The 25,664-nt window shown below is 40.1% G+C and overlaps 2 protein-coding genes across 2 annotated transcripts in view; one reads left to right on the plus strand and one right to left on the minus strand.

Moving 5' to 3' along the window:
• Window positions 1-9,938, plus strand: part of LOC126565711 (uncharacterized) — a 38,047-nt gene extending 28,109 nt beyond the window's left edge. The window contains exons 2-4 of the mRNA XM_050222916.1: window positions 9,458-9,557; window positions 9,660-9,749; window positions 9,828-9,938. Coding sequence (XP_050078873.1) covers window positions 9,483-9,557; window positions 9,660-9,749; window positions 9,828-9,908 — 246 coding nt within the window. The 5' untranslated portion in view covers window positions 9,458-9,482 and the 3' untranslated portion in view covers window positions 9,909-9,938. The remainder of the gene's footprint in view (window positions 1-9,457; window positions 9,558-9,659; window positions 9,750-9,827) is intronic.
• Window positions 1-24,288, minus strand: part of LOC126564087 (probable G-protein coupled receptor CG31760) — a 34,652-nt gene extending 10,364 nt beyond the window's left edge. Inside the window, exons 1-2 of the mRNA XM_050221016.1 lie at window positions 24,176-24,288; window positions 2,328-2,591 (exon numbers count right to left, since the gene is read on the minus strand). Of these exons, the coding sequence (XP_050076973.1) occupies window positions 2,328-2,573 (246 nt within the window). The 5' untranslated portion in view covers window positions 2,574-2,591; window positions 24,176-24,288. The remainder of the gene's footprint in view (window positions 1-2,327; window positions 2,592-24,175) is intronic.
• Window positions 24,289-25,664: the final 1,376 nt, after the last annotated feature.

Raw genomic sequence — 25,664 nt, forward strand, 5'->3', positions numbered from 1 at the left:
CAAGGATTTCCCGGGAATGGTGTTTTGGGAAAATATTTATTTATGAGCACCACATCTTTTATCATTTGCTGCTGCTGGTACTGCATATTTAATGGAATTCGTTTTGAATGTGTACGGTTAGTACGATTAGGATGTTTAATTACATATTCTGTGTTGGAAATTTGACTTTATGGTATATAATGTGTGAGATTTTAGCATCAGCACATCCAGCATGCAGGGACGGGTTACGCTTAAGAAGCATTATTACATGTAGATGTGAGATTTTAATTGTCATTGGAATTGTTTTCTTCCAACGTTTCTAAAACAGCCAGATCATAATCGTCTTCAGCTTGAAAAGTTTAAAACTGTTGTCTAGTTGCATATGAGTTCATGGCACGTCGAAGTGGCACTTTGTTTGTAAATTATTGGACCCATCAATATTGTAGCGATTCTAGTGTGCTACATTGGAGTCGTAGCCAATAATTATTCATTTCCAGAGATCATTTGTTATTCATTTCCTATGTTGATTCTAAACCTAGTTAGCTCGTAGTGTTGTCAAGAATGTTTACAAACACAACACAAAAATTTCTTAAAATCTTTCCTAAATCAAAATCCAACAAATATTATTTGGTTGGTTGGAGAAATTTAGTTTTCTACATTGTGTCCTGAAGTTAAGATTTTTTCTAGCCTTTTTATTTTATTTATTTATTTTTAATCTTATCTAAGCTTATCTGTATAATAATTAGTGTCCCATCCCTTCCTTCCGCATAATCCCATCTGGACCGTCCCCCCGTAGTGAGGACTAAATATCCTACTACGTGGCATCGGGAAGAGTTTAGTAAGCCATTCGATGGCCGGAATTTATGTGCTGTTTGTCTATTGGTTGGATCAGTTTAATTCTCAAAGCTCCATCACCAACTCTATAAAAGCTTTACTGTTTGAAAGTCACTAAGCAGGTTCTTCTCAGCGATTTATTGGTCGCAGAAATTCGAAAGCAGATTAATCAGAGACTTCCTTGAAGATGATGTCGCACCGTAAATCGTTATTAAATTAACTAGTACGGTAATATTAGCATCGATTTACATGAACTGTTCACATTACTGTTTGTATTTGAATATGTTTATTTAATTGCTTTAAGGCTCACCAAAAATCTCTGTTATGCTGAATATTAAACGAATTCTAATCTAACCAATCGAAGGCGAGGAGAGAAGGAGGATAAGGAGAAAAAGAAACGAGAGTTGAAGAAGGATAACGTGAGGTGGTAGTTGAATAGATAGGACAATGAATTAAAGGTGAAAACATTACAAATAGAAGGGGTCTCAGGACACTGTCCTGAGGACACTGTCGCAGGTGTGCCTCAACCTGCGCTCGAACAAGTAATAATTAATTTTGACTGAATAACGACGATGGGACAGGAAGGAACGAAGCCAACAAATAAAAGCTGGATGTATCATAAAAGGTGAATTTAAAATCGGTACAGGTGGTATCGACTCGCGATGCTGTCTCGAGTAATGAGGATATAAAGAACGTAAAACACATGAGGTTACAGGAAGTGTTGTTGAGTGAGTGTAGGAGTGTACAATGGACTCAAATACCTTCGATATAGCACCTGGAAGCGTTGTGGGTAGGGGATAGGGTTAAGGATAATAATTTTCTACCCTACAGCATGTTAAAAATTTAATTTATTTAAAAATTAATAAATTATATTTAAAAACTGCTCATTTACTATCGTTAAAACCTTTCTTTATTATAAAAGAAGAAGGAAGTTTTCCTCATGCTCTTTGGCATACTATCAGCGCAACTCTTTCTTGGCATATCCATCCTTAGTGAAACAAGAAAAGGAAGCAAGGTCAACCTAAGAAGCGCTTTGCTTTCAACTGTTAATTAAATGAAGCGCTTTAATTTAATCATAGCTATTCTTTCGATGAACAGACACGTGTTTGTGCGAACAACCGCCAAAGAGGAAATGACACCATTTAGCCATCGGAACTAGCACGTTTGTTGGGCAGAAGTTGTGGACATTTAAAATAGTCTAGCCGACATTAGTCAAACTAGAAGTGAATCAATTTATGGCAATTTTCTAAAAGTTACTACTACTTTTAAAATGTTAGCAAACGCTACCGTACCGTACACGCACTACAGTCAAAGACATTGGGCAAAAGCCACTAAAAGCTGTTGCATTAGTTTATGATCGATAGGAAACTTGATGCGTTACAGGATAATTTTGTTACCAGGCAGAGTCCGTTACGAGTGCGGAAAACGTTCTTCACAGACTCAAGGACGCTAGGGTCTATGATTGATGATGATGATGATGATGATGGTAATGATGGCGATAGTGCTTGGCTTACCTCCGTCGGTGTTATGGAGTGACGTTCGGTGTAGATGGTCGCCGCTCCTCCTGGCACGGGGTTGGGCACACCGGTACCCATCCCAGCACTGCCGCCCGCATCCCCGATGTTACTTCCATCGCTTGTTTTTAAACCACTTGACGGGACAGAGCCGGCGCACCAGCTTTGTGCTAACAAATTCAATATAATGACGATTCTCCATCTCCAGGCTATGGCTAACCAGGGCCATAACGCAATTTTATGCATCGCGATGAGTCATGGAACCTAGGCGATTGAGCAAGAAGAGGGAGAGAGAGAGAGAGAGAGAGAGGGAAAAGAAAAGATAAAATAAAACACAAACATTGCGAATGAAATTTGCTTCACTAATGGTTTTGTGTGTAACATAATTTATGGAAAGCATTCCTTTGGTGAATATTTGCGTGGGCCGCAAGAAAAGCGCTAAAGTCAGATTAAAGACAAACATAAAACTCGAAGATCAATAAGTTGCAGAAAGCGTGCGCACATTCTCATCCGGGAGTTGATTATTTTTCTGAAGAAAAAAAAATGCACCTTTAATAGAACGAAGTACAAATTAGGGATATAAATTTTTCAAATTTTTTATCACATTTTTTTACATGAAGCCCATAAGCTTGAGCCCTTGCGAAGCATGAAAACAAAGCTGTCGAGAGTGAATAGCAAATACATGTCAAGGGAAAGGCCGGGCAGAACATTTTACTTCCGTTTCGTTAAGCCACGACCGTAAATGCGTTTGGGCCGTGGGCTACTGTGGGCATGCCAGAACGATTAGCACTACTGATGATGGTCATTCGTGGCGACGGTTTGTTATCCATCCAGTTCGTACCGTTCCCCTGTAAGGAGCGGGCATCTTTCAGTCTGTCGCCGTAAAATGCTGTTGTGGGCGGGCTGGTGAGGTTGCACAGGAAATGAGATAAAAAACCAAGCCAAACACCTACTCCAAGGTGACCCGAGACACATTCCCGTGAAGTGTACGCGCGGTGGATACTGCAGTCAGTATCGATAAGATTTCCACACTGATGCTTCGCCAGTGGCGTGATGCTGGGCGTGTGATAAAAGATGCACAAGATGGTGCCCCGTTTACCACGAAGCGTGTGACACGAAAGAGCGAACACTGAACCGCCTATTCCCTCTGTTCTAATCAGTGTTGAAAATAAATTAAATTTTCTTTCACCGCTACCGCCTGCTGCTGTCTCTCGCTGGGTTGTAAAAGATGGTTTGCGACGGCTGAGATTGATGGTTCCAATGATTGCCCACCGCCAGCCAGGGATGTACGCGACAGTATGAACGGAACGACAAGCCCGAGCCGAGCGAAACGCCGGGCGAGCTTTTTGAAACGTGATAAAATGGTCGGAAAGGTGTTTGTTGTCGTGGTTCAAAATTCTTCTCACCTCAAGCTGCTCACAGGTATGTCTGTGGACGTGGGACAATTTACCCAGTGGGTGTGTTATTTGAGTTGTGCCAATGTAACGTTACGTGTATCGTTGGAATAGTGGTGGGTAAGCACACGGTCGGAAGAAACGCTCGAATAGCTGCATGGTGCAGAAGAATCTTTTTAATTAATTTCTCAGGTTATGTTGCTTTTCAGTGCTTTAAGGGCATAGAGTTACTGGTAATTTTAAGAGCAAAACAACAGGAATGTGATGTGCAGTGCCGTTTCGTTTCTGAGAATTTGCTATGTAGTCCATAATTTAACAAAACATTTGTCGAATCTGTTTGGAATATTTTTTGTTTAATTCGTGAACAACCAGAAAGGTACCAAATGATGCACATTGCTAAAAATTGCGTTCAGATCAGCAGTGGCGGATTAACCTTTGGGCGGAGTTGGCTGCCGTCAGGGGCCTCGCCAGACAGGAGAGTCCACCAGGGGAGCATCGACTGCCTAAAGAACCCTCGAAATCCCCTTTATTGTTAGAATGATTAACTCCCCAAACCCCTAAATAAATAATTAAGAATAAATAATTATTTACCGGGCCCATCCGGACCGTTCCCTCGTAATTGAAAATCGACTATCCAACTACGTGGTATTGGCAGTGTAGTAAACCATTAGATGGTCGTTGTGACCTTCGAGATCGTTAGGCCAAGATGAATTATTTAACGTCGCTTGGCTTCCACGCCAAGTAATTTTGACAGTCATGATACAATTTTTGTCTTATTTAGATCAATGATCAACGATCATTAAACTAATAAATGTAGCGAAAATTATTCAAAAATCGGATTACATGTCTTAAAATGAGCAGTAAAAATCGGACACATATCGAACATCGATTCAATATAAGAGTGGGCGTAATATTCCAATTCCACCCCGCTTGGGGCCTCCGAAAGTCAAAATCGCCACTGCAAGTCAGGAAGAAGCGGGCCGAATATCTGAATATCTCTTTGAGGAAACTCTTGAGGAAAGGAATATCTTTGACGACATGGATAATTCGCTTATCCGATTGGAATCTCAGCTTAGGGTTGCATTCCTAGAACCAAGATTGAATGTGATCTTCGACGGGCTCAACCAGACTCGATCTAGCTAACGAGCTCATAGAGCTTTCTTCACCCCTCTTGCAAAATAAGTCACTGACGAGTGCTGACCCAACTATCGTATGTAATTGGTTTGTGCCATCGTCTGGATATCTTCACCGTCATATATTTGAGTCAATAATTTTAAACGACCTTGGGCTCAAAACTAGCGAGTGCATAGGCGTCCTCCACAGTCAGCACAGTCTACAACTCGTGCCCGTGAAGGACTACCGGATGTATCAGTGGGTTGTTGGAATCTCTGTGCGCTAGGAGTTTGAGGAGGAAGATATTCCTTGAAATTTTATTTGAGGTACGAATTGGAAGACTTGTTTATGTATGTAATGTCTGGAAAGAAATCAAAACTCAGTCAAACTATGAAAACTGTTGGTAATATTTAATAGAAACTGAAAACAATTTCGATGTCTATAATTTTGCCAAGTTAACCACAATCGCTAGCTTAGTATTGATCTGTTTAACTACAGACCATCCGCATGAATGGCGTTTTGACGCTTAACCCACGTTTTGGACCACATTGATCAAATAAAAGTTTATTGCAAAAAGAATCATGCAACAAATCTTACAATCTCCGTTGAGTTCAGCGTCTGTGGAGCGTCGTTCGGTAGCAGTGAAGATGACAATTCTAAAACTCTTCTGTATCGCTTCCAAACCAACAGATCGTGTAGGCTGGCTAAATTGGCTAAAAGCTCGTGACACAAGAGTCTCACAAGAGTAGGCCCAAAAAAAAAAAAGGCAAAAGGAAAATGAAATCAACTGAATAAATAAAACCAAATTTGTCGCTCGACAGCGAACCATGTGGAACATTGGGCAGATTTTCGCTAGTACAACGAAACTTGCTGAACAGAACAGGCGTGTAGGCAAGATGAAGTGTGCATTGATAATTTCAGCCCTGCTGGCCATTCTAGTCGGACTAACAGTCGCGGACGATGAGCCGATCCCAATTTTTGTGAGTAATCATATGCAGCCGATGGCGGTGTTGTGTCTTTGACCACTAGAATAATGTTGTGTTCCATTCCTTCGAATAGACACGCTCGTGTTCACTTTGCCGACTGAGTGGTTATCCCAAGTCATGTACCTTGGTCACCCGTTCGTACGTTCAGTGCATTGGAATTGTAAGTCGGAAACTACTTGTCGTATTACATGCTGAACGTCGTAAATACTATTGAAAATTTTGTATCTTTGCCTCCCCAGTACGTATATTCCGTTGCTGCATGCATACGGCGATCCGGATTATATTTGACCGAACCGAAAAAGGGCTGCTATATGGTGTAGTGAAGAAAAGGTGAAAATTAACATCAAAATAAATAAGTGTTTATTATCACAACTGTCGTGCGTGTTCCATAGTTTCAAACAGTACGAAAGAAACTTTAACCAGACGCAGAGAAGCTGGTGATCCAAGAATGCTTCCGCAAGCCAATTGAACAAACACAGTCTTCGTGGATCGTATGGAGAATTGTGATAAGACCACACCAAGCACTCCTCTCATGCTGTCACGCAAAAGGGTTCACTTCCTTCCAATATTAATTGCGCCTCTCAGTGGACTAACCAGCAGCGATAAAGTATAGCATTGTGAAGGGGTCTTCGGTGTATTTCGCCCCCTGCCCAGAACACGATCCACCAAGAGGTCAATAAGGTAGAAACCGGCAAAGAATCACTCGTCCCAACCATCGATAGCGGTGGCGTGACCTGCACGTGAGTTTGAAGAAGGAAATTTATAGCGATATTCATTCGTTCATGTCAGCTCACCGTTCGGCACAATGCACGAGCACCAACACCCGGCTGATGATGATGGTGATGGTAGCGTTCGGGCTGGATCCGTTCTTCGCTTCAGGTCTCGCTCCAGTGTCAGTTTATTTATCGTTCTTCAACCGCGTCCCCGGTCGAAATAGTTGGGATAAAAATGGATGGTTTGCAAATGGATGGCCCCTGGGGGGTTTCATTGCGTGTCACAGAAACGTTGAATGGCGTACTTGATGGTCGGAACAGACGGCTTCTGTCCTCGGTACTGGTGTCGCTCATCGCTCAGCCTGAGGGACACCATTGGAAGTGCCAGCGGAAGAAGAGCAAGGAACCCGACACAATGTACACTGATGATGTACGTTGACGCACGGATGCTCTTGGGATGCTGACAATGAGGCAAGATGGCGGATAGCACCAAGAATGGAGAGCTGTTTGGTAAGCGTTGATATGAAAATAATTGTCTACCGCCACCCCGATCTGACAAAGCCACATTTAGCACAGCCCGAAACTTTAGATTGAGTGAATGTAAAAGATAATGGGAATGTGTTTACCCTTAGCGGTGTGTCGTGCGGCACGTTGGACGCGAAGGATCTTCATTATTATATTAACCTGCCAAGAAAGTATGTATGTTAGATTTGAAAACTAACACACTCATCATACGTAAACTTAGATCAAATTTGCCAGATTCATTCCCATCAGCATCCCGCACGGTATTTCACGTGTGTCACACCAACCGGCCGTGTTTGTTTGTTGGCATGAGGTTGGAAATATGAAGCCACACACCATCGGCATCGGGTATACGGGTTACGTAGTCAACACCTTGAGCGAAGGAACTAATATCGATGTTTGGAAAACAGTCCCATACCGGTATCTGAAGTGAATCGGCTCGCGGCTATATGTACGCATTGATGTGAGATGAGAATCGATTTGATTGGATCATCCTTAGGATTACATGTTTACGTGCTTTTGATGATCACGTAATGGTAATGTTATTTAGAATAACAGCATTGCGCAATAAAACGGTTGTTGGGTGCTTTGTGATCTTTTTGTAGGAAAAAAAGATGAAGCAATGAAGTATAAAATGTTTTAAATTATAGTTTATAATATCTGAACTAAGTTGTCATTTTAAATCAACGCAAAAATATTTTTTTTTATCTGTAATAGGAAATGGATTGTTTATTTTACAATATGATAACGATCAGTATGATCGTTAGCTTCAATTAAAATAAATAAATTTTAATCCTTTCAAGTTGGTCTCTGATATTTAGTTTTCTTGTATAAATACTAAAGCTCTTTCCAAACTTCCTTCGTGATCTGAAAGGCAAAGAGATCACTTGTATTAGTTTGGAATGTTGAGTTACACGATATTCCCTATTGAAAAAAATGCTTTAAAAACTTTAACTAGTGGATTTTACTAATGGTTTTTAACATACAAATTTGCCTTAGTAGCGCCGGATTGAAAAAGGACGAATTTAAATTTAGGGCGGAGTGCCGGACGGATTTAAAAAGATTAGTGATGTAAATAGGGTTTTCATCTAGCAACACTTAACGTACGTGTTTACGCCTAAATTTAGACTACAACATTACAATTACACAACAAAAGTTGATCTCAAATCAATTAACAAATAACTTTCTTCTTCTTCTTCTTGGCTTAACGACCTTTTAGGTCATATGCTGGCCATCGAAATGGCTTACTAGACTGCCGATACCACGTAGTTGGTTAGTCAGTCCTCACTACGGGAGGACGGTCCCTATGGGATTTTAACCCCGGTCCCGCCGTTTGAAGACCGGCGCCGCTGTCACCGCAAATTGTCTTTTTTTTTTAGAAATTTTTTAGGATCCTGCATTAAAATAGAGCTTTAAGTTTGCGGCAGTGAAAGTGTGCAATAATCTAGTTTTAAATCGATTGATATCTAATCAAGACTCATATGATCACTACTTGATTAAGGGCTACGATGTTTATTTAATACAAAGAAATCCAGATATATCAGTGTACTCTAATGTGTGTTCTTAAGCTTTTAATGGGCTGATTTAAATGCAATTTGAATGCCACTATAATACTTTAAATGTTCTATTATAAGGTACTGAACTATACGATATAAACTCATACACATGAAGATTTAAAAATCGTTGCATAATTGTCATGAACTATGGGACAGACGAACTTACAGTTGCGAATTGGCTTGCGTGAAGAGTAGTGCAATCTTTTCTTGAACCCCTTGTTTGCCTGTTTGATCACACAACCAGTGTTTTTCTTGAGGATACTATACGGATTTAGTTGTAATGTTAAATATATAAAGCGGTCGAAGACCAGCATGAATATTTTCGAATAGATCCTTCCAATGTTTTTAATAATTATTTTCTATCTTTGCTTGTAAGTTGGCAAAAAATTATTGCAAACTGATTCAAATTGATCCTCTCTCTATCTTTAAAAATAAACCTTATGTAGCACAAACACAGCTACGGACGTTCACGCTACCCATGAACGAATGATTCATGCATGATAAAGCATAAACTTCAATAAAAACATATGCAGGGCCAACGATGACCTACCCATACTGTTGCACCGCTAGAGCACCTTCGATTCTTGTCGTACAATAATCTACTTACTTTCTTTTCTTGTCCAACTGTGGTGCAAAAATCCCCGACATCGCACCTACAATAAACACGCGCGCGCTCGGCCGGCCCGCAAGATAAAACATTCCCCATCGCGATGTGAATCCCCGTTGGCGCTGGCAAACGGGTGCATTTACCGGTGCGTTTGAGGTAAATGCGCGTATAAAAAGGCTCGCGTCCGGTTCGGTTTCCTGTCAGTGCTCCACTGCTTCAGATTCAATCCGGTACGTGAGCGAATCATTCACAGTCTGCCCGAACATGAAGCAAGTGTGCATTCTTCTGGCTGTGCTGCTTTGTACGGCAGCCATCGCCGACGCCATGGTGTTTACCTACGTGAGTTGAGCAGCAGCAGCAGCAGCAGCAACCGTTGATGGCGCTTGGATTCGCACACAAACAACGGTTCCACTTATTCGCTTCCTTTCGTACCTTCCGTAGGCGTCGACGTGTGCGAGATGTAAAAGCATCGGTGCGCGGTACTGTGGCTATGGATACGTCAGCCGGAAGGGAGTCTCATGCGACGGCCAGGTAGGCTCGCACGGTTAAGTGCTTTTAGCAGCAAAGCAATGGGAAGTAAACATTACGGAACGCAACGTATCTTTGCAGACCGCCATCAATAGCTGTGAGGACTGCAAGCGCAGGCTAGGGCGCTGTTCGTCCTCGTTCATTACGGAGTGCTTCTTGTGAGCCGCCGGGGCCGGATCACAACCGGAAGAGAGTGGCATCCGATTCATTCTGGACGGATGGAGGTTTGATTTGTTTGCTCGAATGAATGCAGTCTACATGGGATTTTCATACGCGAAACTATTTTATGCTTTATGGTTCGGAAACTAAAAAATAAAACATTGTTTAAGTGTTCTCGCCTAACATTTAATTATACGCTTTTTAAATGCGTGATTGTGTTCTCGTTTACTTTTGCTAAAAGTTTGAGCTCAAACAGCTACAGCTTGAAGGTAAATACTAAGTTAAATGAAAGCATTCAAATATTAGACGACCTAAACTGGCTCCCAACAAACATGGTGGAAAGCTTCTTCTAAGCAAACCTGGAATGGAAGACTGATATTGTTTCGCTCTGGGAAGTCTCGCTCCATGTTGTGCAGGGATAATGTCGCTGCGCAAATGTCAAACTAACATTTTCACCCCGGGAACGGGTGAACTCATTACATTGAAGGTTTGACTTTGCTTTGATGTTGCTCTTTAGAAACAGTATGGTTATTTTCCACTTCTTATGTTTCTACACTGATGAAGAAATATCGCGAAAGAGCTTGTCTTTATATGGAGAGCTATGCGTGACTATGCATGACTTGTGGCATTTCTACCTGTTTTGGGGTTGGTGAAGCATCAATATTGATGTTTACGAACAATATTTATATGATTTAGTTAATGTGAAAGAGAATTTTAATTTAAAGTACTCAATATGTTGTAAAATTTATGAAATTAGAGAAAGGTAATCGACTGTAAGCGTACTCCGCAACACTCCGGCTCGAAAAGGGATCCCGAGCTGAAGCGGGCACGAATAAAAGACACATCGACAATATTTCTTAACACGCAAACGTAGCATATTACCACCATTTATTGTCAAACCCCGTACTGGCCTGCCACAAGGTAGCGTACTATCCCCTATCCTGTTTAATATCTTCTCAAGCGATGTACCTAAAATGAAGGATGTCAAAAAATTCGCTTTTGCTGATGATTTTGCTATCAGTTCATCGAAGTCCAACCCTAATACAGTTATGAAAAACCTAAACAATGGAAATCGAAAATATGTTAAACACTGCAACAATTGGAAACTTGAGGTTAATGATGGAAAGACCGATGCAATATTCTTCACTAATCGTCGAAGTATTAGAAAGCTCCCAAGTCGCCCCTTCACATAAATAACAATAACCTTCTACTTCTTCTTCTTCTTCTTCTTCTTCTTCTTCTTATTCTTATTCTTGGAGTAACGACCTCTAAGGTCATGCCGGCCATCGAAATCAATAATTTCGAATAATAAATAATGTTCAATAATAAATAACAATAATATCGAATGGAAAAACTCGATCAAGTATTTAGGCATTATATTAGATAAAAAACTAACATTCCAAAAACACATAGAAGAAAAAAAAATAAGTGACATAAATGCCCTAAACATTTTATATCCATTTATAAATAGGAATTCAAAATTGAACTTTCGTCACAAAATTCTGATGCATAAAGCATTAATAAGACCAATACTCTTATATGCTTCACCTATCTGGAGTGACAATGCAGCATCACATATATAATACATAAAATACATACAAGTATTCCAAAACAAATTCCTGAAAAGAATAATTAACCTCCCCCATGGTTTAGCACAAGAATTATCCATAGGAAGGCCCAAATCGATAGGGTATTAGATCACATTCAAGCAATCAAAAAGAAATATACAACAAAATGTATAAACAGCGCTGAGAGAATCCTACGAAATCTTATATGATGATTCAAAACCAACGAGTTGACTCAAGAGCTTAGAATAAGTTAGTTTTTAATTATAGGATAGTCTTAGGTTAATCAAATGCTAATCTTTATTAAAGGTTTTTTTTTCAAACATTTTTCTCCAATCTATATTTCCCCACCCACATAATACAGCATGCCCGAGGGCTAGCACAATCCGCTAAATATCGAGTTAAGGAAACATCCGGCACCGATTACAAAACTAATTTTACCAATAACACAAAGATTATATCAATAAACACGAATGAATGAAAGGAAAATGAACCGCCATTTATTGAGCATTTTTAGCATCAGTATATGTCTTAATAATGTCAGTATACATTAAGAATTTTAAGTCACGAAGCATAACTGATAGACCATCAATAAATAAAGATTGGTCCAGGATTGCGTATCAAAGAGATACGAACAGAGCTAGTCTTAGTGTTTTAGTTTTGCGAACAGAATATTTTGTGATATTCTTATATTCATCCAGGAGGTCTGTCACATCTTCGGTACTTTTCCTGACGAGAAAGAGTTTCGTAATAAAAGCGCCAGGTATGGAAATAAAGAGGAAATTTTTTTGTTCTGTGCTAGGAACACCATCTAGGCTAAAGTTAGCTTGAGGAGAGCAATTTTTCTCAGTATCAAAGCATTATTGACTAACGAAGACGTCTAATATTCGGAGACGTCGAGCTTTAAGCAAGCAAAAAGCTCACAAACATCGCGCTCCGTCGACGCAGTAGCTCCTTAAAAAACATTTAAATTAAATGTTCATAATATTTTTTGTACCCAATCAGCTATAGATACAGATCAAACGTCAACTTCTACTCAACTTTTTATGTACGAGCTTTCAACATGCTGCTCCTCCAAATTAACTCCCCCTCGCAAAATATGCTAAAAGGTTTTAAGCTTCCATTCACAAAATTTCGTGTTAGCAGAACCGAAGAACATTACGCCCGTACCATCGAAGCATCGAACTTATCATTTATCACTTCGCCCCATAAAGCGCGTGTCAAAAAGCGTCGGCAGATCGGGCTGATTCACTTAATCTTCTCGCTTTAAAGCTAATTGAGGGCTAATCGCTCTTGCAAAGTAGGGAAAATGTTTCAGCGGACGCGACAAACGATGCCATGAGGACATGAGGACCAGAAGGAAGCGCGAAAAGTACAAGCAAGCGAAAGGAGAGCGGCACAGCCGAAATCAGCCATTGATAAAACGGTAGCAAACGACGAAGCAACATTGAAAACATAAATTGCACTTGAGAGGCAAGCTTACCTCGCTCGCAGAAAAGTCCGCGTGCTTTAACGTTTTTGATAGGTCATTCACGAACATCATCATCATCGTCATTCGTCGTCTTTTGCGGAATGAAAAGTTCATTAACGCGGAAAATCTATTCCCCCGAGATGATGCTTCTTGAGTGAATGCTTCTTTGGGCACGGTTCTTGTTGTCATGAGGATTAGATATTTGCCCCCTTCGTGATGCTCGACAGGCAGAAGCAGTGAAGAAGAGTGAGTTTTTTTTTATCTGAATGTCTGTTGGTACACTTTCTTTGAGTTGGGCAAACTGTGAATAAGTACTGAAGCAGGTCCTTCGTTGTCGAGGATGCGCAAAAGTGGTGCCCCGTTTTGTTAGATGTGAAAGGCACAGGAAGCAGATTTGATTCCCCTCTGCGGATGAGAGGCTTTTTCTTGCAGTTGAACAACTTTTGTGCACCTTCGAATATGCTTTTGAAGCAGGCGGGCCGCATCTGTATGGAGATGTTTTGCTGGAGGTGCTTGGACGAACATTGCATAATTGCCACTTTTCGTTGGGTATGTTTTGTCATTGAGCCATTGAGCCAGCACAATCAGTTGGCGTCCGAGCGGTAGAGGAAGATGCGAGGTATCTTACACACTCACTCACATACAGCCCGGGAAAGTAATAATGCCGGTCAAGAGCAGTTACTTTTTGCAAGAGATGTGTATGCGTGAGCAACACAAACAGTTGGCCTTTTGCAAGTGAGCAAAGGACGAGTTAAAGTGGGACCCGTTATTGGAAAAAGAAACTTTTCCCCTTCGGGAAGTTTGGGAAGGACATCCCCAACAAAGAAGTGAGCAACCGAGAGTATGAAAAACATCGCTGGTAAAGGGAAAGTCTAAGGAGTTGAGTTCCATGGTGTTCAAGGATGGAGCGCATGTAGCTATCGGGTATTCAGTTGGGTCGTATCCGTTTTTTTGTGTTGTCTGTTCGCCATCATCAATCGAAAATCTGGGAAATGGGAAAGGAAGATGAGGCTAGCGCCAAATACTGCCATCTGCTGTTTTGCTATTATCGGCTATTCTTTGTTCGGTTTTTGGTCTACAAGGTATAGAACCTTCACCCGGGGATCACTGACCAGTGCCATAAAATCGAACACCATCAAACAACTGTGGAGTGATGCTAGAACGTGACGCGTCAGCAATAACGGGAACGACATCGTTTTTTTGTGGAGAGATGGCAGTAAAGTCGCACTGGATGAGGGCTGGATTAGTCCGTATCAAAACAATAAGGAAGAAGGTATCAAAAACAAACAGGATGGAGTGGATAAAGCAGCTTTTCCGACGTGCAATCGGGCTGAGGGAGATTTCCGGTCAGTTGGTGCAAGACCTTGAACGTTATGGATAACGGTGTTTAGGGAGTAGATTTGCTGCTAAAGGGAACTTTGGGCGATAACCTGGCAGAGAATAGCTTACCGAAAGAATGTTCGATTCAAGGTGTTTCGGAGGTGGAGATATTACCAAAATATTTACCAAAATTTAATATCTTTGTGAAATGTTTTTTTATGGACCATTGATAAAGTACTTCGATTGTAGGTGGTTCCTTATCGATAATATTCCTTTTGACACGACCTTTTCCAACTTTTTAAAATTGCAATTTTCTTCTTGATCGTTGGCTGTAGTTAACTCACTATCGATAGCAAAGGATAAGCTGCAATTCGATTAAGATCTTAATTGATAAGGATTTTTAACGTATGCTCAACCAAAGGCAGTGAAATTCACCCATATTGGGTTTTCTGGACTCTTTAGGGAGTAAATTCAAGCTTTCAAAGATCGTAGATCTATTAATTTTATAATTATCTTATGATTTTTTTTAACATAATTTGATCTTCAATATGATTGTCGTAAGAATAAGTAAAAAAAGTCTGATTTCTTCCCCCCTAATGGGCCGAATGAAACAGTTTTTTACGGTTTTGTTACAGATGTGATTGTGTAAGATTGTCCAATGGTCCAACCCGTACGAGGTCACGTCCATAAGTAGTAGAGATCCACATCAGACCCATTGTAAGTCTTTGTGAGGATCGTTTTTAGATTCTGGGAAGATTCGCCTTTGCTTCACATTGGTCTGTATTCTGACCTTGATATTTAACACCACTCAGATAGTGCTGACAAAGTGCCATTTTTCTTGATCAGCTTCTGCTGGATTTGAAGGTTTCACAAAGTACGGTATGACAGTCAGTTTCTATTCCTTATAAGATATTTTCATTTTAACCGAGTATGCCCGGGATAAGGCAAAGAATAAGGAGGAATTGTCTTACCAATAAGATCATAAAATTTATTCAACACAAGCGGTGTTGACAGTACGGCACTGGACCGTCATAATCAATTGCAAATAAAAAAATAAATAAATAAGATATTTTTATTTTACATTTTTTCAGAAGTGAGAAGTTGTTGCTAAATTCAAAGCGGAAATAGCGAGTAAAATTGTCTTACAACACAATTAAAAAAGATTTTGTAAAGAGATATTAAAAATGTGCAAACTTTCCATCAAAATGTAATTTTCCAAAAACGTTAAAAAGAATAAATTAATAAAATAAAAAAAAGTCAATAAAATACTTCATGAGTCGTCGAATCACTCCCAATGTGCAGCTGAATATCACCCCAGTAAAGCAGGTAGTAATAACGGTGATCCTACCAATCGATGACATTCGAGGTCACTACCCAACAAATCAAATATTGCGTGTGGGAACATTCACTCGAATCAGCATCTTTTTCTCCTCATTTTTTCACACGAAATTGAGAAATCTATTCAGACGTTCTCGGGGGATTTACTGCGCTGCAGTGTATTGACCAGCCTTGCGAACGCTTGACCACCGATAATACGCTCTAATACTGTATGGCACGTGTATTCTCCAGTGTGACACAGGGCGGCGCGCTATCTGGATTTCCATCACCGAGATCAACTAATTTTGGAACAAATTGAGTGCTACGCAAGCTACCGTACCGAATGCGTTGCCGTTAAACTTTAACGACCCCCAGAAAGCTTAAGCTTATTTGGCTGTGGTTTAGCGTTTTTCCCTTTGGGGAACTTCCGAAAAAGTTATACAACAGTTGCTGCCCCTGCGTGCACGGTATTTTAACGATGGGTTCGTGCAATTGAGAGATTTTCTTTTCCAGATGGAATATTCTGGCCTGTCATCCTACGCTGTGGAGCTTTACATTCGCACACTCGATTCGGTTCCGTGAAAATTGTGCCCTAGCCCGTGTGTATGTGTGCGGGAGTGTGTAAGAAAAGCGCACCTTCCGCACATATACAGCGACTCAAGGTGCGCCGCCAGTTGCTGAGCATATAAATCTTTTTATTCAATTTCGCCTCGGGATTGGAGGGCGAAACCGATTTCATTCCCACAAGGTTCACTTTTTGCTTTTCTTCCTTTTTGTTCTGTTGTCACACAGAAAAGAAAAAAAAAATATCAAAGATTACCCACAGCGAGCATCCCGCACCGTACGATGAAACTCGATCTCGAACTTTTTCTTGGATAGAAAATCAAAAAACCTTCCTCACCAAAAAAACAAAAAAAGGAGGGAAAAACGAAGCCACCGCTCAATATATTCATGGGACGTGTAATATTCAATGTGTGATTCCGATGCCTGCCAAACCGTGCATTTTTATTGCGAAGCGCTTTCCGGTGTTGTGAGCATTTTGTATCTTTTTTTCTTCCTTCATTCGACGTTTTGAAAAAGTGGCTGGCATGGTACAGCCGCCAAGGCTATGCTTGCGTTGGGTTGTACAGGTCAAACAGTCAACAAGGCTACCGGGTGAGTTTTGGTTTGAGTTTGGCGGGTTGATTTTTTTTCTTCTCTCTCTCTCTTTCCCTCTCATTGCACGAACAATTCAACATCGGTGCGTGATTTATGTTGAAAAGCTTCACACGGAAAACTACCGAAGGGCCAAGCCTTTCGCTTTTCATCCTCCTCCGCTCAAAGGGATCGTGTTGAAAAGCTGGGATTATTGTTAACCTGGGCTGATGCTTTCCTCCTTCCAAGAAGCTATAGGTCACACCAGTGCGAGAAGCTGCATGCAAAACATAGACACAACACAGTCCCAAGCTGGATAGGTTTTGCGCCCCGAAAAGAGAAGAAAAAAAACCTCGTAGAGATAAATTCCCTCACAGTGTCTGCTCCCGGGAGCTTATTGTAAAATCAATGTAGCTTTTTTTTGCCGTTTTGACTACAGTTGATAACGTCATCATGGGAAGGGTTGTAACATAGCTCAGCTGTGGAAGGATCACCCATCAAAGCAGGGATATTGATACGAAATTGAAAAAGAGAGTCAAAAGATGAAAAAGGTGTTATTCGGTTGTATCGTTTACATTGTACAAGCGTCTCGACCGAGGACATGTGTAATGATATGGAATTTGGGCTAATAATCCTTGGTGCGAACGCGACAAAGTAAAATATCTCTACCATGAACGGGCAAGAACGCAAGAACTTTAAAACATCCTAAATCAACTATAATGCTTTTGCTTTAAATAACATTTAAAAGACACGAAACTTGCTTTAAGATAATACTGAAGAAAAAGTTGAGCCCTAAAATAACGTACAACTCAAGTAAAATGAGTAAATATCTAAATGGGAACATAATGTTTTAGTTTTTTTTTTTCAAACCCATCTAGGCGAGCAACAGGGTTTCGTTTTGTACAGTGGAATTTTTCAAATAAATTGTCTTGTGGAACTTTGCAAAACATGTAGGAGAAATTTGCAACTGTTAAGCTTTGCAATCTGTTATGGTATTTCTGCGTTTGGTCTAGCGTTTGGAGCTCCCCAATTAAAATGGAAAATGAAACGACGCTTCTAGTTGCGTTATACGTCCGACATTATAAGTCTATGACGCTGGGAATACATGTATTTTGATTCATGTAATGCAACTTTTGAATCACTCAGTGTAATTTTTCAAATGAATAGTGGAACATTGCAAGGGTCTTGTAGAATTTTGCAATCATATAGGGGAATCTTACAATAAGTTAGGGGAGATTTGCAACTCGAAAATGGAACTTTGTGAGCTGCTGTGGTCAAATGATGAGCTCATTATTGCACGCACGCATCGTGTTCAGTTAGGGGAAAATTTGCAACTCAACTGCGACAGTTTAAAATCAGATGAGGAATTAGCAAAATGAAAATTGAAATAGCAAAAGCAAAATGAAAATAAAGCCCAAAACGTTTTACCTCTTTTGAACCTTAAATTTAATTCTAACATTTTAATATTGAGCTTCGAAGCATTTAGTAGCTAAGACAGCATTGGAATATATTATAAACATATTAACATTGTCAACGAGGAGATGCCTTATAAATCTGTGAAAATCTATTCAACACAAGCGGTGTTGACAATATGGAACTGGACCGTAATAATCAATTGTAAATAAACAAATAAAAATATTAACATTGTTAGTAAACTTCACTTGCTTTTCAAACCTTAACCTAGCATTATCAATTCATTGGGGTTTGAAATTCGATTGAATAGAATCTGCACATTGAAACACTTGTTCTGATTTTATCCAGAAGAAAAGGCTACTTGTTGTAACACGCAATAGGGTGTACTACTTGTAGGAGCCCTGATTAATCCAGGAAAAGAATAACAACAGAACCGGTCATCCTTCGCGTGACTGACTCATCAAACAGTGGATCTCGTATACGTGTTGTTCTCCCAGTAACAATTCTACTTGCACAACGTTTTAATTTAGCACACTGAGGCAGTTGCCGTCACCAATGATTGACTGGTTCAAGAAATTACTAAGAATAGTTTTGAGAGCAAGAAGAATAGAAAATATTTTGTTAATTTTTAAAGTTTCCTAAGATCTAATTACATGCCAAAAACAGCTGGCTATGAAGGATAAGCAGATAAAAGTTTTATATTGAAAACATTTAAGAAGGAATCTAATGAAAAGTTTTATATATTTCCCCGCAGAACGTCCTCATTGAGCAACGCTGAGAAATAAGTTGGAACCTACATCGTAACTCCTGCCTACCGTTCCTTAGTAAAAGTTATTAAACTTCTCATTGCTTCGTCTCTGTTACTCCTCGTACAACTTCCCTCTGCCTTATTGAAGCTTGAATGAGCAGCAGAAGAATTTGCATGGATCTTCTTCCAAACATCATCTTCAGAAATTCCGAATCATTTTTGGTACAATGGTTGATGGGTGAATAGAGATAGTTTCTTCCGGCGGACGATTACGGGTTTGAGATTTGAGCCCTTCTCAGTTCGCAAATCAAATTCCTACTGTCAATTACCATCCGGTTGGTGGATGATTGTTTGCGAAGTTAGGATTTATAGTTTCAAATGAGCGTTTGAGTTGGGAATGGAACGCTTCATTTATCAAAACTAATCTGAAATGTGACATTGTCTTTCGTAGATCTTTCTAGGACAGTTAACTATCGGATGTGCTGTGTTTGTGGATAAGAATCTGAGAAACTCATAATGACTTGAATGTCAGAGCTTGAAATGAGCATTTATATAAACCTTTTTTCTGACAGCTACTTCAGCCATGTAGCCAGAGTCTATAAATATGAGAAATGTCATGCATACTGAATGTTAGCTAATACTACGTATTATGGTTAAGGCTCATTCCATTTTAATTTTGAACCAAAAAGTCGACCTAATCTATAAATTTGCTCATAGTGAGAATGTGAAAATCCGAACCAGCATACGTCATTTTATGTTACGCTCCTTACTTGAATTTCATACTAAAGCTCTTGCTATAATTTTATTCACAAAATAAGAAGTAAAAAGGATAATGTTCTGCAAATTGAGCTAAACACAAAAAGAATAACCAAAACCAAGAATTTGATTACTAAAACACCATTAAAAAGAGAACACACCGTCAAAGTGACACCTCAAACCATTTATCTTTCTAAATGACACAGAAGGATCATACGCAAGTGAAGTAAGTTTAATATGCTTGCTTGTGGCCAGTCCAGTTTGTATGGTTTAGAAAAAAAAGGAGAATTTGTCATGAATGTTTTCTAGCTGCCTTTCCGGGAAAAAAAACCTTTTCAACCGTTGAACATCTGCAAACAACACGCTCGCTTTATTTCGCTGAAAGCCGCTTTTTGTCATGAAATTATTTACCAAAAAATTTCCATCTCGCTGCATGCTGAAATTCTACCGAAAATTAATCATTGAACGTGATGGCTGGCGGGAGGAATTTGGGGGGGGGGGATGGTACAGCATCGAAATGGCGCCAGAGTGTGATGCCCGCACACACGCGCACACCTGATGAATCGTTACAAAACGGCAGCAGAAGATCGAAAATCGGTTTTCCATTGTCAAATCGGAACGGTTTCAGTTTATGATAGTGCTTTGCCAGGCTGGCACCCGTGTCCTTGGAGAGTAAATCTCTTTGACTAGGTTGTTTCGTTTCCTGTCTGTTTTCTTTTTTTTTGTTGTAGCAGTTTGTGCCGGAATCCTCCTGTTCCTTTTGTCATTTTTATCGCTGAATGGCGGCAACGCCATTTTTTTATTATCATTTCTCTGCACCGTTTCCATGTAAAATTTAGCAGAACACGATACTAACATTTGGCGCGTTCTACCTCCGCATCACGCATTTTTTCGTTCAACCCCGCAAGCCTCAGGTTTGCGATTTGTTCGGAAATTGTAATCCCGATAATTTTGTTTACAAAGGACACCGCTGTCAGCTTGGCACTGGTGCTGCGCAGCCCATCGGCATTGGTGGCACCAGCAACGGTAGACAAGCAGGAAAAAAAAAATAACGTGTAAAAAGCTGCCGGAAGCAAGGAAAATTTTGTTGTTTGATTTTGCGTTTTGTCCTTCCGGCTGGGAAAGCTTGTGAGGCGTGAGGAGTGTATAATTGAGTGGTACGCCAAGGTAGCAATGAACATTGTGGTAGGCAGTTCCGGGATTTGAATGAATAAAAATTGAGAATGGATAGAAAACCGTTACTTTGGACGAAACATAGAGCTTTGGAAAAGTTATGCTATTATGTTAAACAATTTGAAGCATTTTATATTCATTAAATGGAAACCCAAATATTTGGCAAAGAATGAAATTTATTTCAAAACATAATAACCATTGTTAGAACAAGCAAAGTTATTTACTAATAATTTATGGCTAATAATTTTCAAGTTGAACAACAATGTGATTCTATTTTCTGGCTCGTTTTCCTGATGCTATATAAACACATTATTTCTGGAACATTGTTTCATGCAAAGCTTCCCAACGGAACCGTTTGATTTATGTTTATTGCAGAAACAGGAGCAGGAACAGAGTGAGAGAAAGAGAGAAAAAAGTAGAACTGTAATCTATTGTCCTTTGCGCTAGGATCTACACCAAAAAGCACTTTGCAAGGGTGTGGTGCTTATTTATTTTTGTTTCCCACACTTACACGCTCACTATCGCACACCCATCCATACTGTTCTCGCTTTACATTATTTACAAAACGCATCAGCGCAAAAAGCGAATTTTGGCATAAATTATGCATTCCACGGTCGTACGCATTTGACCGCAGAATGTTAATTCTCCAGCGATCGGTTCGATAAAGGGTCTCCCGGGGTGAGGACGGATGGGTAAATCCGATTTAGGCGCAACAGCGGTCACAAATTAATGTTTCCCAGATGACCGGAACGTTAAGAAATCCTAGCTACGCAAAAAAAAGAGAGATGAAAAGAAGCAGGCAACAGCATGACCAAGCAATTGCGACCAACAAACGTACGGAGAAACTAAAGGACAAATTAGGATGACCGATGGAGAGAGGGAAAATGTTTTGTGCAGTGTATTGTGCCTGTTGTTTGCGTCACTGTTTTTCTTGTAGAGCATTTTTGTGTACAGTGGGAGCAACAGTGGGCCTGCGATCCTTGACATTAAAGATGCTGCGATTGTGCAGGCAAATGGACCAGTTTTAAAGGTCATTTGTGTTTGTGTTTCTGTGTGCTAGTTTCATGGTTGATGCTAATGTTTATTCATTGTTTTTTTATTCGCTTCCTTGCGCTTAGACCAATAAACTGAGCACGAAGATTTGGGTTTCTCATCGTTTAATTAAGAATTTAAGGGTGTCGATGTAATACGCAAGACGCCTGGTACAATTCACAAGCAAAGTTTATTTTAAATGTTAAAAAAGTTAAATTAAGTGTTAAGCAATGCGGGCCTGGCCGTCTTTCGCAAAATAAGAAAAAGGTTTCATTGCAATTTAATGCTAAAGATTTGGTTTTTGGCTAAGCTACGTTGAATCCTCACCTAAACAAAGGGAAATACTCTTTTTGAGCAGTGTTATAGAAAAAAGGTTGTCTACGGAGCACTCTATATAAAGATTCTTCTTAAATGATACTTGCTCCTCGAGTCATCACGCAGATAGGCAGCCTTTACGCCTTTAAAAAGAGCTATGGCCTCTTTCTCTATGAAGATTGGTCCTCGATAGGTAGCTATGACTATAGACAGCACTAGACATGCTTGGTCTTTTTAGGATTAAAATGAAAAATAAGTAAAGTTTTTTGTAAATATACTTTTACACAATATTTTTTAAGATATGCCGCGAGCACCAGATCCCTAAGCCCAACCTTATTTTTAGCTTCAAGGTGACCTACGATACCAAGCTGGTAGGACTGTTGAGGGCCACTATGGACGGGGTGAGAGTGTTTAAGGTGAAAGTATTGAGCATGCTGTCGGAATCGTTCGAATATCACCCTGGTCTGAGACACGGGGACGGAATCTCCTGTTTGTTGTTTAACATCGGTCTGAAGGGTGTCATGCGAAGCGCGGGCTTTGATATCCGAGGCACAATTTTCACTCGATCTCTCCTATTTCTTGGCCTCGCGAAGCACATTGTCATTGGATTGAGGATCAATGCGAAGAAGACAAAATACCTGCTTGCCCGAGGCTCTGGCCGTGATAGAGCCCGAATCGGAAGCAGAGTATCAGTTGACGGCGACGATCTCGTGGTGTTAGAGTAGTTCTGCTACCTCGGTACGATCGTAACTTCGGACAACAACGTAAGCAGCGAAATCCGAAGGTAGAGCAATCGTCCCTAATATGGGCTCCAAAAAACTCCTGGGATCCTGAAGACTCCAAAAGCCGACTGGATCAAGCGGAGTCAAACCTGTCGGAGATTGGATGCAGCCGTGGATGGAAGGACTGCAGCCCTAGACCGAGATTGCTTGAAACGTATTGGAGACATGGCCATGTCGACGCGACTTGCTCAATTCCGAGCAGGGCAAGATGAAGTAGAAGAATATGACCAAGTTCTAGCCCTTTTACGGTTGTTTTCGTAATGAAAAAATACCTAATTACCTTTCTTGTGCTAATTAAACTACGTTCAAGCGCATAAAAGAGTTTAATAGAGCACATAGTTAGTAAAATCGCTTAAGTTCCGTGAATGGATTTCAGAGTTTAAAAACAACTGCATGAAAAGCTCCAAACAGTTATAAAAGAAAAAGCAAACTTAAACGATTCACAAAACGGGTCGTAAAATTTGCACACTTGAAAGAAAATTAAACGTCAGTGGGAAGAAATCGAAAAATCTCGTGTGCCTCGTGTGCAGAGAGCAGTTAGGTCGAAAAAAAAACGGTCCCCCCCCAACCGGCACCTTTACCGCTTTCTTTATGGGGTAAGATAGAATCTAAATTTTTACGATGCACGATTCCAGCGGTATCCGACGGGCGGCAGTGTACACCCCAAATGTGACACATTTTTCCACTTCACGAAGCTTAGTCGTCAGCGTCACCGGCGCTGATTTGAAGCTATTTGAACTGGTGAAGGAAGAAAGCCTCAGGTCACGAACAGCACCGTGTAGCTAAAGCGTACAGCATAATTTATTTGAAAACATTTTCACAGCCTCTGGTCCTTGCTGTTGGCGCTCTCGGGAGCCGGTAGCGTAAGACGTTGGAATATTGTGATCCAAGCGAGCGAAACTGATGGTTGCGTACGTAACCAAAAAGAAATGGTGGCTGCGTAGGACAATGCTGTCGCACCAGGGTACCCCCAAAGCGGTTGTGAAAAGAAGAAAGTTTTTTTGATCGACTGCTTTAACTTTTCATCATTTATTCGGCTGCACCGTGAACTCAATTAATTTGCTTCCATTTTTAACGAAAGAAAATGTAAAAAAAATACACAAGACCTGAGCATCACAATGAATAATTTTGCAACACAATTTCATTCAAAGAAAGTAGCGCACAAAGCCCAACGATCTGTAAAATGAAGGTTTACAAAGTGGAATTGGACGCTTGCCGTCGAAATCGATGCGTACTCTACTTACACTCATGTCCACGGGATGTCAAGTAGCTGATGTGATGTGCCGTTCGAGCGCATGTTCCTATATCGCTCAGCAGGAAGTACGGAAACGGGCCGCTATGGTGGCTGTTTTATCCGGAGGTATGATTTATTCCTGCTTCTCGCTTCTCGTCTGGCACCAGACGCTTTTCAACAGCTTAAGGAATCGCTTCAAAGGACGTCGATCTTTCTTATCAACCACAACCGCTTTCCTTGATTGCACACCTATCCTTTTTTTTTTTGGTGGGGCGCAGATGTCGGACCAAAAAGGCTTCCCTTTCACGGTTGGTACAAGTTTCTGTCGTTCACTGTCACTGCCCGGTGATGGTGGTGCGATTTAATTGTTTGCTCAATTACACCTCGCATTACACAAGACGCAAACGGATGGTAAATATGCATTTCACTTTATGCTCGCACCACAAGCTATCATAACACACACACACATACAAACTTACACACTTACGTAAAATTACGCGTATGGTTATAAAATAAACTCACAGGCACACACGAACACGGACACTAAGTGCTGAAGCCTCATCGGTCGGTAGACATGCACGGCGAGCTAAAACGGGTGAAGAATGAGGTTAAATGCTGCGGTAAGACGTTTTGGCAGGTTGGCAAATACTGGCTCTGTGAAGCACTAATTCGGTGGGTTTTGGTATAATTTAAGCGTCGTTCAGGGGCTTTTAGGACATTTTTTTAGCTTTGGTTGTATTGTTTCAACGCCGGCAGCACGGAATCGCTCGGTTTCTGGAATGAAATAGACAGGACAACAAGAAAAGGCGTTTTAGAGTTTATTTTAATGAAAGTTACAGCTTTAATAACTTTGTAAATTTATTCACTCATGGTGTGGAAAATAAGTGAAATAATAATTATGTTAAATAACATTGAATGATACCATACGGCAATGAGCCATTTTATTGGCTCAATGTTTTTTGTTTTGGCAATGAGCCAAAACAAAAAATCTAAAACAGTAATAAATACAAACAAAGCATACAAATATACAAATTTTGTATGAAAAAGCAACAAAATGTAATGATATTTACCAGGATTCGTAGTAATTTCAGTAAAAGACGAACATAATTTAAGAAATAATAGCGGAAACACAGTTTTGATGAGAAATAACAATTGAATAATAAATACACAAACTGCAACAAACAACAAAAAAAAGATAAATTTACTAACAAACTACCAACTAGCCATGCGTCAGAAAATTATCATCAAAAAGTATTATTTATAAAAAAGTATGTTATAAAAGGTAGAATAAAAATAAAAAACGCTCTGAAATGATAACTCGAACAATCATTGAAAGGATGAAGAAAATAATTAAAAACCTTAAAGTACGTTATAAAGACGAGTAATAATTAGTTTCAGTTTAGATGTAATTTCATATGATCTTGATGCAACGAAACAACATGTTGTTCTTGTCAAACAAAACCGGAAAGGTTAATTATAATTTTCAGGGAAGTAACCAA

Source organism: Anopheles maculipalpis, chromosome 3RL, assembly GCF_943734695.1.
Source record: "Anopheles maculipalpis chromosome 3RL, idAnoMacuDA_375_x, whole genome shotgun sequence".
Taxonomy (NCBI): Eukaryota; Metazoa; Arthropoda; class Insecta; order Diptera; family Culicidae; genus Anopheles; species Anopheles maculipalpis.